At 41.6% G+C, this 16,501-nt stretch overlaps 1 protein-coding gene across 1 annotated transcript in view; it reads left to right on the top strand.

Moving 5' to 3' along the window:
- Positions 1-16,501, top strand: part of LOC110485784 (E3 ubiquitin-protein ligase NEURL1) — a 60,125-nt gene that overhangs the window by 5,132 nt on the left and 38,492 nt on the right. The window contains exons 2-3 of the mRNA XM_021556950.3: positions 9,737-10,002; positions 15,708-16,029. Of these exons, the coding sequence (XP_021412625.3) occupies positions 9,737-10,002; positions 15,708-16,029 (588 nt within the window). The remainder of the gene's footprint in view (positions 1-9,736; positions 10,003-15,707; positions 16,030-16,501) is intronic.

Genomic DNA, 16,501 nt, shown 5'->3' with positions numbered 1-16,501 from the left:
TCCCTGCATTCTTATAAACCTGCTTGCCCTATGTTGCCACAGCGATTCTGTTTATGGCTTCATTATGCTTTGATTGGCACATTGTATGACAATAGTATGACACAATACCCGTTTTCTTGTGGAATCGTAACTGTGTATTATAAGGAGACTAGTATTATGATGACTATTATTATGTGTATTATGAAGACATTATAGTATTATGTTGACTAGTACTATGTGTTTTATGAAGACATTATAGTATTATGATGACTAGTACTATGTGTTTTATGAAGACATTATAGTATTATGAGGACTAGTACTATGTGTATTGTGAAGACATTATAGTATTATGTTGACTAGTACTATGTGTTTATGAAGATATTATAGTATTATGAGGACTAATACCATGTGTATTATGAAGACATTATAGTATTATGTTGACTAGTACTATGTGTTTTATGAAGACATTATAGTATTATGAGGACTAGTACTATGTGTATTATGAAGACATTATAGTTTTATGTTGACTAGTACTATGTGTTTATGAAGATATTATAGTATTATGATGACTAGTACTATGTGTTTTATGAAGACATTATAGTATTATGTTGACTAGTACTATGTGTTTATGAAGATATTATAGTATTATGAGGACTAATACCATGTGTATTATGAAGACATTATAGTATTATGATGACTAGTACTATGTGTATTATGAAGACATTATAGTATTATGTTGACTAGTACCTTGTGTTTTATGAAGACAATGGGTTTGGGCGGTAACCAAATGTTCATATGTGACCCACCACCTTGATTCATTCCTATGTTGCAAAATTTGAAATTGTGTTTTTTACATTGATAAAAGTAGAGACTAGAAAGTTGTATATCGTACACTGCAGTTCGGGAACTATGGGAAATGAATTATTCTTTGAAAGGTGATCAACTTGTAAACCCACTTTTGAGAAAATGGCCCGTAAATGGGTTGGTACACCTACTGGAGAGCGTTTCTTTATCTACACCAATTTAGCATCGTTCACACCCTCTTAAGCCTTAGCCCTACCCATGTCTTTAGGGATTCACTCGTGAGGCCATGTACTAAACAGAGTGTATCAGCTAGTGTATTAAACAACCAAAGATTAAGACTAAAAGTGGTGAGAGTAGTAGCAAAAAGTAGTAGTAAAAATACACTTGATCTAATCCTTGGTCTATATCCTAATCTGACTTTGGTGTTCTTCTTCACATGACCGTCTCTGGTAAACACATACTATATCAAGTAGAATCAATGTTTATTTGTCACATACAGAGGAAACAGAAGGTGTAAACGGTACATTGAAATGGTTACTTGCATAGTGGAGTCTTCTTTTTTAGACCCATAATGCCAACCCATACTATCATGCACCATGCATAAATCTGCAGGTGAGCTAAAGCCAACCAACTAGGTTCAATGTTAGCTAGCTAACATGAGGCTATAACTAGCAATGCATATGGCTTGCAAAGATACAAATAATATTACTGCACAGCTCATTCACGTAGCATTAACTAGCAAACCAGCCAGCTAACGTAAGCTAGCTAGCTAACAGTACGCTGGTGCTTGCAATGAAAACGACTTTCGGACCAAATGAATGTGACAGGTGAAACGTATTGCACAAGTTGACTGCAGGTATTTACTTCAAAGAATAGCTACAAATATTTGTATTTCGATTCATGTGTGAGGCCATGTACTATGAAAAACTTTAACTAAATAGTTTCAACGGTATTGAGAAACCATCCCGTGGCTATTTCCAAGTACCCCGGTATGCGATGTCTGGTATACCGCCCAAGCCTAGAAGACAATAGTATTATGATGACTAGTACCATGTGTATTATGAAGACAATAGTATTATGAGGACTAATTCTGTTTTATGTGGGCAATACCATAATGAGGACTCAAGTGCTATTATATGAATGACAGTTATAACTGAAAGTGCCCGATGCTAAGATACAACCAGGAAGTCATTACTCCAATGTCAGTTTGTTCTCCTGAACAAATATTTGAATATTTATCCTAGCTGATGGAACACTATTCACATTCTATGCCATTATACTGTAAGTAACCCGCGCAGTATGTAGATAAGAATTACATTCCCTCACACTGCTCCAAGGGTGTGTCGTGGCACTCTATTCCCTACATAGATATATACAGTACATGCACTAAATAGGGAATAGGCTGTCAATTGAGACGCAGGCCACTCAGTCTAGTTATACAACTACAGCAGGAAGATTAGTTTACACTTTTACAAAGATGTTCATTGAAGGATGACATCTCTTAGTCATACAGAAGCCGTGTGTGTTCCGACAGGGATTAGACTTGTCATTACTGTGAGGTCATTAGCGAAATAAGTCCTCACGCACGCGCGCCTGCACACACACACGCACTTCTCCAGGCTACGGAAGGAGAACCACAGTATGCACAATGTTTATCCATAAAGAGACATCCTTGACCTTTGGGAGAGAGGGAGAGAGCAGTCATGTAAGGATTTTAAATGGACACCGACATGCACACACACACACACACACACACACACACACACACACACACACACACACACACACACACACACACACACACACACACACACACACACACACACACACACACTAATGAGGATGTTGCTGTGTCATGGGAGGCAGCTTCCGGACTAGTAGGTTAAATAGAGCCATTTTAAAGCCATGTGTGTGTGTGTGTGTGTGCGTGTGTGCGTGTGTGCGTGTGTGCATGCGTGTGTTTGTGTGTGTGACAGACACCAACTTTGGACACGTTGATGGAGCAACTACATGATCTGATAGGAGCACCTTATCCCTACCTACAGTGCATTTGGAAAGGATTCAGACCCCTTAACCTTTTCCACATTTTCTTAAGTTACAGCCTTATTCTAAAATGGATTTAATAAATTGTTTTTCATATCAATCTACACACAATACCCCATAATGACAAAACGAAAACTGGTTTGTAAAAATGTTTGCAAATGTATTAAAAATAAGAAACAGAAATACCTTATTTACATAATTATTCAGGCGCTTTGCTATGAGACTCGAAATTGAGCTCAGGTGCATCCTGTTTCCATTGATCATCCTTGAGATGTTTATACAACTTGACGGGAGTCCACCTGTGGTAAATTCAATTGATTGGACATGATTTGGAAAGGCACAAACATATAAGGTCCCAATGATGACAGTGCATGTCAAAGCAAAAACCAAGCCATGGTTTTTCGAGCTCCGAGACAGGATTGTGTCAAGGCACAGATCTGGGGAAGGGTACCAAAACATTTCTGCACCATTGAAGGTCCCCAAGAACAGAGTGGCCTCCATCATTCTTAAATGGAAGAAGTTCCTCTGTGGAGATGGGAGAACATTCCAGAAGGACAACCATCTCTGCAGTACTCCACCAATCAGGCCTTTATGGTAGAGTGGCCAGACTGAAGCCACTCCTCAGTAAAAGGCACGACAGCCCGCTTTGAGTTTGCCAAAATGCCCCTTAAAGGACTCTCAGACCATGAGAAACATGATTCTCTGATCTGATGAAACCAAGATTGAACTCTTTGGCCTGAATGCCAAGCGTCACATCTGGAGGAAATCTGGCACCATCCCTACTGTGAAGCCTGGTGGTGGCAGCATCATGCTGTGGGGATGTATTTCAGCGGCAGGGACTGGGAGACGAGTCAGGATCGAGGGAAAGATGAACCAAGTCAAGTACAGAGAGATCCTTGAGCGAAACCTGCTCCAGAGCATTCAGACCCACAGACTGGGGCGAAGGGTCACAGACTGGAGTAAAGGGTCTGAATACTTATGTAAATGTAACATTTCAATTTTGTTATTGTTAATACATTTGGAACAATGTCTAAAACCTGTTTTTACTTTGTCATAGATTGATGAGGGGGAAAAACTATTTAATACATTTTAGAGGGAGAGAGCAGTCATGTAAGGATTTTAAATGGACACCGACATGCACACACACACACACACACACACACACAAAATGTGGAAAAAGTCAAGGGGTCTGGATACATTCCAAATGCACGGTATTTGTACACACAGTATCTACCTCAATTACCTCGTATCCCTGCACATTGACTCAGTACTGGTACCCCGTATATAAAGCCAAGTTACCATTACTCACTGTGTATTTATTATTACGTGTTTTACCTTTCTATTATTTCTCTATTTTCTTTCTCTGCATTGTTGGGAAGGGCCCGTAAGTAAGCATTTCACTATTAGTTTATCGAGCATGTGACAAATAACTTTTTATTTTTATTTAAATACCCCTTGTGTCTTGCATTCCTCTCTACCTGATTCATAGAGTTACCTCTTTTGTGTACAGAAAGAAATCAATCAAATTGGACACGTAACTTAGGCTCCTAGCTCGCTTTTCGCCTTCGAAAATAGCTCGCTAACAGCTAATTAATCATCTTTGGCTAATGGAATCAAAATGAGGTATTCATCATTATAAACAATGTTTCAATGCAGAGCTTGAATAAGAGAGTGGCTCCATGTGTGAACTATGTGTGCACACAGAACATCACCGAAACAATTCCCATAATTGGGCTTTTTCATCTCACTATTATACTGTAGGAATTGTACCCTCAACTCTAAAACTACACTCTCAGAAAAAAGGGTTCTTTGGCTGTCCCCATGGGAGAACCCTTTTTCGTTCCAGGTCATTTTTCCCTCTGGGGAAAGGGTTCTACATTGTACCCAATAAGGTTCTCCCTGGAACCAAAAGGGTTCTTCAAGGGGTTCTCATATGGAGACAGCCAATGAACCCTTTTAGGTTCTAGATAGCACCTTTTTTTTCTAAGAGTGTAACCAATGGCAGCGAGAGCACAAATTAGGCATGTGAAATCCTATCAACAGTATGTATGTATGAGGTGGAAGGACCTGTTACACACTTGGAGCTTCGTAATCATCGGCTACGTCACCCAATATGCTTCCATCCTTCCACAGATGTTACTTGAGGTCAAATTGCAGGCATTGGGAATGTTGTATTTATTTAACTAGGCCAGCCAGTTAAGATGGAACTCCTAATCACGGCCGGTTGTGATACAGCCCGGGATCGAAACGGGGTCTGTAGTGACGCCTCTAGCACTGAGATGCAGTGCCTTAGACCGCTGCACCACTCGGGAGCCCACCTATTGAGAATTAGAAGTGGAGTTCTCTGGGAAGGTTGGTCATTCTGAATAACATCCCTCCGATGGTACAGACGTAGGATCTTAATTTGACCACTCTTTTGTTAATGATCATTTTTCTGTACAGCAGGAAATGGAGGCTTTTAGTGTATTCAAGTTTAATAAGGCTTCTAAAGGTTGTAATTTCCACTTTTACATTTCTAACTTGATCTGCTGTAATGAAAAATGCATCAACCCCTACAATGAAATATCAATTTATTATAATCCACATAATAATTCACATTTCCTGTTGCTGCAGGATTAGTTTCTGCGAAACGCAGGTTAGCATTTTTCATCATGAATATTCTTCTGGAGGCAGCTCTGCGGAGTGTTCACTAGCTGGCACAGCTATAAAGTCATAAAACCACACTGCTACTGTATTTCTACTTGGGATATTGCTTTTCAACAGTAGAAGTTCAAACATCGCTCATCATTCAAACTGCCCCTAATGCCTAACCCTATCCTTAAAAATGTCCTTCAGCGATGGTTAGAACTGTTACTGTTGAAAAGCAATATCCCAAGTATGAATACAGTAAAGTACAGACAGTAAAGGGTAAACAAACAACAACAAAATCTGAGCAAAAGAGAGTGTTTTTTTTAGTAGGGCATTCTAGGAGTTGGTCTGATTGGGAATCTGTGATGTCATCGGACTCCCCCCTTGCTTGAGGAACAATAGAGGAGCAATAGAGAACATGACATACCTGGACCACTTATTGAGATGTGCCTTGTGTTAAGTAAATCAGGTGTTGAATGAGGTGAAAAGGAGACTGGGGTGCCTCTTTAAATTCAGACCAAAAAGCTAACCGCTGGGCTATTTAAAGGAAATCGCTCCGTTCTGCCTCCAGGACAAGACTCATGACAAGAAACGCCAACTTGCGTTAGAAACTGGTCAAATTAATATCCTATATCTGTAGGCATCGCTCCAAAGCATTGACAGACAGCCTTTCAATAAGCATAAAACACAGCAATCCTTTATGGAAAAATGACTTTCATTCAGATAGGCTGAGATGAGTTTGGAAATATTAGTGATCCTACTGTAGCCTGCAATGCTGTCCTGATAAAACGTAGCACTAAAATGCAATTATCAGTCATCTGTGGTCTGCTAGCAAACAAATAGCATCTGTCCGTATCAAGCCTGAGCCGTTCCCGCAAATCTAGCCTTTGACGCAGAGATTGAGGGTTGCTAAGGAACGTGAATTCACACTTAACCCCTGTTTCCCTCAACCAACAGCTGCGGCTCTCCTTTCGCTAGTTGTCGCTAATACATTCAGTTCAATCTGGCCTGACACACACATACTGTACACACACACACACACACACACACACACACACACACACACACACACACACACACTGTCCAATCTGCTGCGACCATGTATGCCCCATTCAATGAATGCTCTCCCTTTGCCCCAACGCCAAGACAAAGGACATGATGCTTGATTATGGGGCCTGAGTGAGGAAGTGGTTGTATGGGCTAAACACGGAGTGGGTATCTATTGATAAAGTAGTGTCTTCCTCCCGAATGGCACCCTATTTCCTTTTTAGTGCACTCATTTTGGCCGTACCTGTCACGCCCTGACCTTAGTTATCTTTGTTTTCTTTATTATTTTGGTTAGGTCAGGGTGTGACGAGGTGGTTTGTTTAGTTTTTATTTTGTCTAGGGGATTTTGTATATCTAGGGTTTTTTGTATGTCTAAGGGTTTATATGTCTATGGTTGCCTATAGATTGGTTCTCAATCAGAGGCAGCTGTTTATCATTGTCTCTGATTGGGGACCATATTTAGGTGGCCATTTTCTTTGGGTATTTTGTGGGTTGTTATTCTATGTTTAGTTGCCTGTCTGCACTAGTCATATAGCGTCACGTTTTGTTGTTTTGTATAGTTTTGTTCTTTGTTCGTTCTTTCATTAAAAGACACGCTTACCACGCTGCGCCTTGGTCTCCTCTATACGACGACCGTGAGGTGAAGGTGGAGTTATTAAAGTGACTATGCATAGATGACAACTGAGAGTAACAGTGGTGTGAGAGGGGGGGGGGCACTGCAAATAGTCTGGGTAGCCATTTGATTACATGTTCAGGAGTCTTATGTCTTGGGGGTAGAAGCTGTTTAAAAGCCTCTAGACTTGGCGCTCCAGTACCGCTTGCCGTGTGGTTGCAGAGAGAACAGTCTAAGACTTGGGTGGCTGGATTCTTTGACAATTTTTAGGGCCTTCCTCTGACACCACCTGGTATAGAGGTCCTGGATGGCCGGAAGCTTGGCACCAGTGATGTACTGGGCCGTTCACACTACCCTCTGTAGTGCGAAATCCACTTCAATCAGTGTAGATGAAGGGGAGGAGACAGGTTAAAGAAGGATTTTTATGTCTTGAGACAATTGAGACATGGATTGTGTATGTGGACCTTTCAGAGGGTGAACGGGCAAGACAAAAGATTGAAGTGCCTTTGAACGGGGTTTGGTAGTAGGTAGCAGGCGCACCGTTTTTTGTCAAGAACTATAATACTGCAGGGTTTTTCACACTCAACAGTTTTCCGTGTGTATCAAAAATGGTCAATGGACATCCAGCCAATTTGACACAACTTTGGGAAGCATTGGAGTCAACATGGGCCAGCATCCCTGTGGAACGCTTTTGACACCTTATAGATTCCATGCCCTGACGAACTGAGGCTGTTTTGGGGGCAAAAGGGGGTGCAACTCAATAGTAGGAAGGTATTCCTACATTTTTGTACACAGTGTAGGCCTCACATTATAGCCAGAACAGTTGAAGGAGCCATGAAATTGAGAGCATGGCTGGCTGCTGCAGTGTAGTAGGTGACTGGGGACCCATTTTTAGAACTGCCACCTGCTCCCTGAGTCATTGGTAAACACATTCATTCACTCTGCATCTTATTCATTTCCAGTAGTCAGGACTCAGGCACACACTCATATTGAAGCTTTCTTATGCAGATGGTCCTAGTGAGGCACTAATGGACTAAATTACCTATTTATATGTAATTCCTAATAGTCATGATAATACTGAAGCTTTCCGTTGCAGATCCTACTGATGTGTTATAACAGATGTGGCTGTACTAGATAGAAGTGAAATCCTATGGTTTGTTCCTAATGCACTAGGTTCTCTATTTACATTATACTTGTAGATAGTAATCAAATCATGTAGTTTGTGCGTCCCTGAGTTGGTTTATATGAGTCATATGATATATTGTACCATACTGGAACTTTCCTAGTATTGCAGTTCCTAATGATGCGCTAGAATATCTATTTGGATTCCGTTACTAGATTAAATCATGTAGTTTGTAGTTTCCTGTCCGTTTGTACTTCCCTGTACTTGTTTATATGAGTCACATGATGAACTGTATGCATTTTCCCGAGACAATACGAGGTTATTGGACACCCCCCCTCCTTATATCAATAAATAATATTAAATTAAACTCAAAGTTCATTTACATGTGGTTTATACTATAAACATGGATACTATAATAGTATTGTATTATATTCTACACTGTACAGTAATGATGCTTTATCCTAACTGAGAATGCCACGTTGTCACTGACTCAGGCTTGACATCAATACTCACAACAGGATGATCATGTTGGGTCAGCGATGGTGCACATCAACCACTGACTGTATTTGCCAGTCCTAAGGTCATAAGGTCAGGCACAAAGCAATGAACAGGGAGGGAAACGTCATTTCCTACTCAAACATTGTAAAACGTTAAACAACAGCATGGGCAATTGGTTTTCGCTGGAGGACCGACAGGATTACTGAGCAACTGCTGTTTATGTGAATCAAACAAGTCCGATTGTAGTAAGAGGTAAACTAGTAGGAAGAGGCCTAGAAATCCATAGACGCTCCCCATAGGCACAGATCTGGGATCAGCTATAGCCTCCCTAAATCATAACCTTTGCCATAAACGTGGGCAAACATGACGTTGTGCTTAGATCGGCATCATGGGGCAATTTACACATTCTAATATGTGACAATCATCCAACTTCAGCTAAAGCTGAGCAAGAACTACGCCTATTCTAATGATTGTATTTATATTCAATTAAATTCAAATAACTTTTATTTTCTGTGAGGGAACTTCATGAGGGGAAAACAGGCAAATGTCCCATTCACATGACATGATAAAGGTCTCACATTATAGCCAGAACAGTTGAAGGAGCCATGAAATTGAAATGAGATGTGTGTCTTTGAGAGCATAGCTGGCTGCTGCAGTGTAGTAGGTGACTGGGGACCGATTTTTAGAACCGCCACCTGCTCTCTGAGTCATTGGTAAACACATTCATTCACTCTGCATCTTATTCATTACCAGTAGTCAGGACTCAGGCACACACTCATATTGAAGATTTCCTGTGTATATGATCCTAGTGAGGCACTAATGGACTAAATTATCTATTTAGATTTAATCCTATATATTTCCTGGTAGGGAACTTCATGCGTGGTGATGAGTGGTACATACAGTACAAGACGCATAGCAACATAGAACACAAACCCATGCTGTATAAAGGATTAGAAGGGGTTGAATATCATTCTGATGGCACCCCTCTGTCTATCCATCAGACTCTCTGGGCGGTCCGTTCCCCTCCACCACCCACCGATGCCACCACAAGCCCAAGCGCTGCCTGCCCATCCAGCAGTGTGGCGTTGTGGGCGGGGGCCAGAGGAGAGGCCTGGCCATAAGTCCCTTGCTCTTCCACCCGAACACCAAGGGTTCCCAGATCGCCATGGACCTGGCCCAGAGGACCGTCAAGAGGCAGGCCAGCTTCTGTAACGCCATCACCTTCAGCAACAGGCCCGTAGCGTTGTACGAGCAGGTCCGGATCAAGGTATGTAGAGATTTAGATGGACACAACACCACACCCAAGGAGGTTTATTTACAGAGTTCAAAGTATTCTAACAACGGTAGATTCATTTTATTTGTTGATTTTTATGAACCTTTTCAAGAACAACAAAAAAGCCCATCCCTCAACGAGGTCCCCAATCAACATGTTGAACTGCCAGAGAGGCATCAGAACATCCAGTTGTAGGGAACTTTTGTAGGATGTTCTATACATGGTGGGATGCTGACACCATAAGCTCCAAAGATGGTGACGCAAGATACGGAGAGAGATACTAACACACACACACACACACACACACACACACACACACACACACACACACACATCTAGCTTATGAGCTTGTCCAGGTAAATCCTTCTTTCAGTCTACTGCTGCTTCCCTCTTCTGTTCCTGTGTCTCCCCAAATAGGCTTAGCAGCTTTCCATCTAACAAGCCAGCATGTCAACACAGTCAAAGCACTGGGTCAATACTGCTTATGGCTCCAGGGCAAGTGGTTGTGGCTTTACTGGGTGTTGGTTAAACAGTGATGAGTGAATAGCAGCAAGCACAACAGTTAATTCAGCCAAGTGCTCTAAAGCAGTGGTTCCTAAAAGTATTTTATATATATTTATATATATATATACAGTGGGGCAAAAAAGTATTTAGTCAGCCACCAATTGTGCAAGTTCTCCGACTTAAAAAGATGAGAGAGGCCTGTAATTTTCATCATAGGTACACTTCAACTATGACAGACAAAACTAGAAAAAAAATCCAGAAAATCACATTGTAGGATTTTTAATGAATTTATTTGCAAATTATGGTGGAAAATAAGTATTTGGTCACCTACAAACAAGCAAGATTTCTGGCTCTCACAGACCTGTAACTTCTTCTTTAAGAGGCTCCTCTGTCCTCCACTCGTTACCTGTATTAATGGCACCTGTTTGAACTTGTTATCAGTATAAAAGACACCTGTCCACAACCTCAAACAGTCACACTCCAAACTCCACTATGGCCAAGACCAAAGAGCTGTCAAAGGACACCAGAAACAAAATTATAGACCTGCACCAGGCTAGGAAGACTGAATCTGCAATAGGTAAGCAGCTTGGTTTGAAGAAATCAACTGTGGGAGCAATTATTAGGAAATGGAAGACATACAAGACCACTGATAATCTCCCTCGATCTGGGGCTCCACGCAAGATCTCACCCCGTGGGGTCAAAATGATCACAAGAAGGATGAGCAAAAATCCCAGAACCACACGGGGGGACCTAGTGAATGACCTGCAGAGAGCTGGGACCAAAGTAACAAAGCCTACCATCAGTAACACACTACGCCGCCAGGGACTCAAATCCTGCAGTGCCAGACGTGTCCCCCTGCTTAAGCCAGTACATGTCCAGGCCTGTCTGAAGTTTGCTAGAGAGCATTTGGATGATCCAGAAGAAGATTGGGAGAATGTCATATGGTCAGATGAAACCAAAATAGAACTTTTTGGTAAAACCTCAACTCGTTGTGTTTGGAGGACAAAGAATGCTGAGTTGCATCCAAAGAACACCATGCCTACTGTGAAGCATGGGGGTGGAAACATCATGCTTTGGGGCTGTTTTTCTGCAAAGGGACCAGGACGACTGATCCGTTTAAAGGAAAGAATGAATGGGGCCATGTATCGTGAGATTTTGAGTGAAAACCTCCTTCCATCAGCAAGGGCATTGAAGATGAAACGTGGCTGGGTCTTTCAGCATGACAATGATCCCAAACACACTGCCCGGGCAACGAAGGAGGGGCTTCGTAAGAATCATTTCAAGGTCCTGGAGTGGCCTAGCCAGTCTCCAGATCTCAACCCCTTAGAAAATCTTTGGAGGGAGTTGAAAGTCCGTGTTGCCCAGCAACAGCCCCAAAACATCACTGCTCTAGAGGAGATCTGCATGGAGGAATGGGCCAAAATACCAGCAACAGTGTGTGAAAACCTTGCGAAGCCTTACAGAAAACATTTGACCTCTGTCATTGCCAACAAAGGGTATAAAAAAAGTATTGAGATAAACTTTTGTTATTGACCAAATACTTATTTTCCACCATAATTTGCAAAATAAATTCATTAAAAATCCTACAATGTGATTTTCTGGATTTTTTTTCTAATTTTGTCTGTCATAGTTGAAGTGTACCTATGATGAAAATTACAGGCCTCTCATCTTTTTAAGTGGGAGAACTTGCACATTTGGTGGCTGACTAAATACTTTTTTGCCCCACTGTATATATATATATACAGTGCCTTGCGAAAGTATTCGGTCCCCTTGAACTTTGCGACCTTTTGCCACATTTCAGGCTTCCAACATAAATATATAAAACTGTATTTTTTATGAAGAATCAACAACAAGTGGGACACAATCATGAAGTGGAACGACATTTATTGGATATTTCAAACTTTTTTAACAAATCAAAAACTGAAAAATTGGGCGTGCAAAATTATTCAGCCCCTTTACTTTCAGTGCAGCAAACTCTCTCCAGAAGTTCAGTGAGGATCTCTGAATGATCCAATGTTGACCTAAATGACTAATGATGATAAATACAATCCACCTGTGTGTAATCAAGTCTCCGTATAAATGCACCTGCACTCTGATAGTCTCAGAGGTCCGTTAAAAGCGCAGAGAGCATCATGAAGAACAAGGAACACACCAGGCAGGTCCGAGATACTGTTGTGAAGAATTTTAAAGTCGGATTTGGATACAAAAAGATTTCCAAAGCTTTAAACATCCCAAGGAGCACTGTGCAAGCGATAATATTGAAATGGAAGGAGTATCAGACTACTGCAAATCTACCAAGACCTGGCCGTCCCTCTAAACTTTCAGCTCATACAAGGAGAAGACTGATCAGAGATGCAGCCAAGAGGCCCATGATCACTCTGGATGAACTGCAGAGATCTACAGCTGAGGTGGGAGACTCTGTCCATAGGACAACAATCAGTCGTATATTGCACAAATCTGGCCTTTATGGAAGAGTGGCAAGAAGAAAGCCATTTCTTAAAGATATCCATAAAAAGTGTCGTTTAAAGTTTGCCACAAGCCACCTGGGAGACACACCAAACATGTGGAAGAAGGTGCTCTGGTCAGATGAAACCAAAATTGAACTTTTTGGCAACAATGCAAAACGTTATGTTTGGCGTAAAAGCAACACAGCTGAACACACCATCCCCACTGTCAAACATGGTGGTGGCAGCATCATGGTTTGGGCCTGCTTTTCTTCAGCAGGGACAGGGAAGATGGTTAAAATTGATGGGAAGATGGATGGAGCCAAATACAGGACCATTCTGGAAGAAACCCTGATGGAGTCTGCAAAAGACCTGAGACTGGGACAGAGATTTGTCTTCCAACAAGACAATGATCCAAAACATAAAGCAAAATCTACAATGGAATGGTTCAATAATAAACATATCCAGGTGTTAGAATGGCCAAGTCAAAGTCCAGACCTGAATCCAATCGAGAATCTGTGGAAAGAACTGAAAACTGCTGTTCACAAATGCTCTCCATCCAACCTCACTGAGCTCGAGCTGTTTTGCAAGGAGGAATGGGAAAACATTTCAGTCTCTCGATGTGCAAAACTGATAGAGACATACCCCAAGCGACTTACAGCTGTATTCGCAGCAAAAGGTGGCGCTACAAAGTATTAACTTAAGGGGCTGAATAATTTTGCACGCCCAATTTTTCAGTTTTTGATTTGTTAAAAAAGTTTGAAATATCCAATAAATGTCGTTCCACTTCATGATTGTGTCCCACTTGTTGTTGATTCTTCACAAAAAAATTACAGTTTTATATCTTTATGTTTGAAGCCTGAAATGTGGCAAAAGGTCGCAAAGTTCAAGGGGGCCGAATACTTTCGCAAGGCACTGTATATATATATATATGGAATTGCAAGAAAATTCACTTTAAAACTGATAAATTCTCTCCTCACCCTATGACAAAATGTGTAGAACTGCAGGAAATAAGTGTTAATCCTGCAATATTGCCAACAAGAGGGGTGTGAAGAGAACAGTGCTTGTGCCCATAGAAATAGACTTGGCTCGCTCGCTGGGTGGGAACGCGTGATGTGATGTTCCCCGATGCTGGAATGGGGGCCTGAGTGAAAAAGGTTTGGGAACCCCTGCTCTGAAGTACACTTAAACCTCAAGACAACGTAGGCTTTTGTGTTGCATTAGTTTTATTTAGGTACAGTTCAGGATTTCCGTTAACCGGTAGAAAAGAAAGAAAAGCTACTAAAACATTTTTGGCTCCGGCCAAATGTCCGGGGGAATTTTAGCCTATTCATTGATTGAAATAACAGCCGCTGTAGCGTGAGATTTTCTGCTACAGCTCATCAAACAGCTGGTTCGTTGGTGCTGTAGTGAAACGTGCTTTTATAAGCCCAATCATTGTGCAATTCTTAATGCAATCGCATGTTTAAAACAGTTTTGATGGCCACGATTAAAAAGAGCTACTATTTTTATTTCTCAACTGGTAATTGCGTTGCGCTTCCCATTCGCCAGTCAAGTGCATAGGAAACTAGGCAGGCATTAGTGTGTCACACACCAATTTGCAATGAGCTGAAGGCAGTATGAATTTTGAAAACATATACTTAACTGTTTGAAACCTGAACGTTTTACTGCAGTACATGTTATGAGGCATGTCTTACCTGGCTTCGAAGTAGCCTCGCCAAAATCCAACCAAACGTACAGGCAATTATTTTATAAAGACTTCCAAATGCCATTGAAACCAGTAGCCTATTCCTCTCATGTTGTATTGTATATATTTTTCTCTGTGCGCTTCTGACAACTGTGTTTTCCTGCTAATTGCATTATGAAACAAACATTTGCATGTTTCCTACTGCCTTGTGCGCATTGCTGCGCTTATAATGTGAAGAAATAATAACGTATCAATATTTTAAGCTAAATATTCTGATCAGTTGCACGAGCGTCATTGCTTTTTACATTGTTTTGGAGATGTAGCCTAGGTCTTCTAGTTGTATGAATTTGGGAACTATCGTCCCACAGCTGTCCCAGATTTAGTTTGTAATAGCCTATTTCTTTCACACGGAACGACAAGCTGTCCAACAGAATAGGTACACTTTTCAACTATGGGGGATAGCAGATTGACATAGGCTAGTGATTTTGCTGTTCATTACTCCTGTTGTTAGCCGAGGAAAATCAAATGTGGCAGTTATTTTCAAATTGCGCATTGAATTTCTGTAAGAAGGACGCACGCCATTGCGTCCTAGAGTCGCATGGTCTGTTGAGATGAATTGCCATAATCTAAATGGAATTTCTGTCACTGTGGGTGGACGCCCTAATCAGGTTACGCACCCAATGCGTAGTGGTCCGTTAAATATCTTCAATGTCCGGGAAAATGAAAATGCTGCAATGTCCGGTAAATTAAAATGCTGCCTGTTGAAGGTCTGCCACCATATTGTACTAACGGAAACCCTGGTACAGTTATACAACCAAGGCAAGCCATTCACTCAACAAACCAAATAGGCCCATTACTTGCTTTCTTTTGCAACCTGTCAGCATTGTATAGGCCTCGGTCACAAAATGAAATCTCATTGACAGACAATACACAAAGGGAACCTTCAAACTTCAAGGCAACATTTAGACTTCCTTATGAAGTACAATCCTAGACCTTTACACTCTTATGCTACGACAAACTGCTGTAAGACCATCGACCTATCATAGTCTGTCCTCCTTCCACAGATCACTAAGAAGCAGTGTTGCTGGAGCGGAGCTCTCCGTCTGGGCTTCACGGCTAAAGACCCGTCCCGTATCAACCCAGACAGCCTGCCCAAGTATGCCTGTCCTGACCTGGTCTCCCAGAGTGGCTTCTGGGCCAAGGCACTACCTGAGGAGTTCGCCAACGAAGGGAACGTCATCGCCTTCTGGGTGGACAAGAAGGGCCGGGTCTTCTATAGAATCAATGAGTCCAACCCGATGTTGTTCTTCAGTGGGGTGAGAACAGGAGAACCTCTGTGGGGGCTGATAGATGTCTATGGGTTGACCCGTGCAGTGCAACTGCTAGGTATGTTAAGAAAGCATGCATGCACACCTACACATACATCTCCATACCATTCCTCACTTCTAGCGTCTTGGTAAGGTGATGGACAATGAGAGAATTAGGAGGTTATGGCATTTGGTGATCACCCATGCCTTTACGGTGAGCACCTTATGGTCATACAGAATGTAATGGTGCGTTTTGTCCACTCCAAAGTCATGTTAGGTATTGTAACATGTTTACCTACTGTAAACATAGTGTCTCCTGACTGGGAATGACATATATTTTCTTAAGGTGGATGAGGTTAGTGATAGTTATTCTAACCTAATGTGAACCACTCTAAGATCTGATGACAAGGTCTTTACAAACGATACCTATGTATGACTAACATTTGGCCCTAGTATGTCTGCACCACTAGAGCACATAGGCTGCAAAATAACTGCCCTGCTGTGCATTATCGAGGCATGCAATGCAGCTTACCATACATACCATAGAGATA

Source organism: Oncorhynchus mykiss, chromosome 13, assembly GCF_057628025.1.
Source record: "Oncorhynchus mykiss isolate SJ-2025 chromosome 13, ASM5762802v1, whole genome shotgun sequence".
In the NCBI taxonomy this organism is placed as follows: Eukaryota; Metazoa; Chordata; class Actinopteri; order Salmoniformes; family Salmonidae; genus Oncorhynchus; species Oncorhynchus mykiss.
Note: the sequence above shows the minus strand (reverse complement) of the source record. Positions and strands in the feature narration are given on the sequence as shown.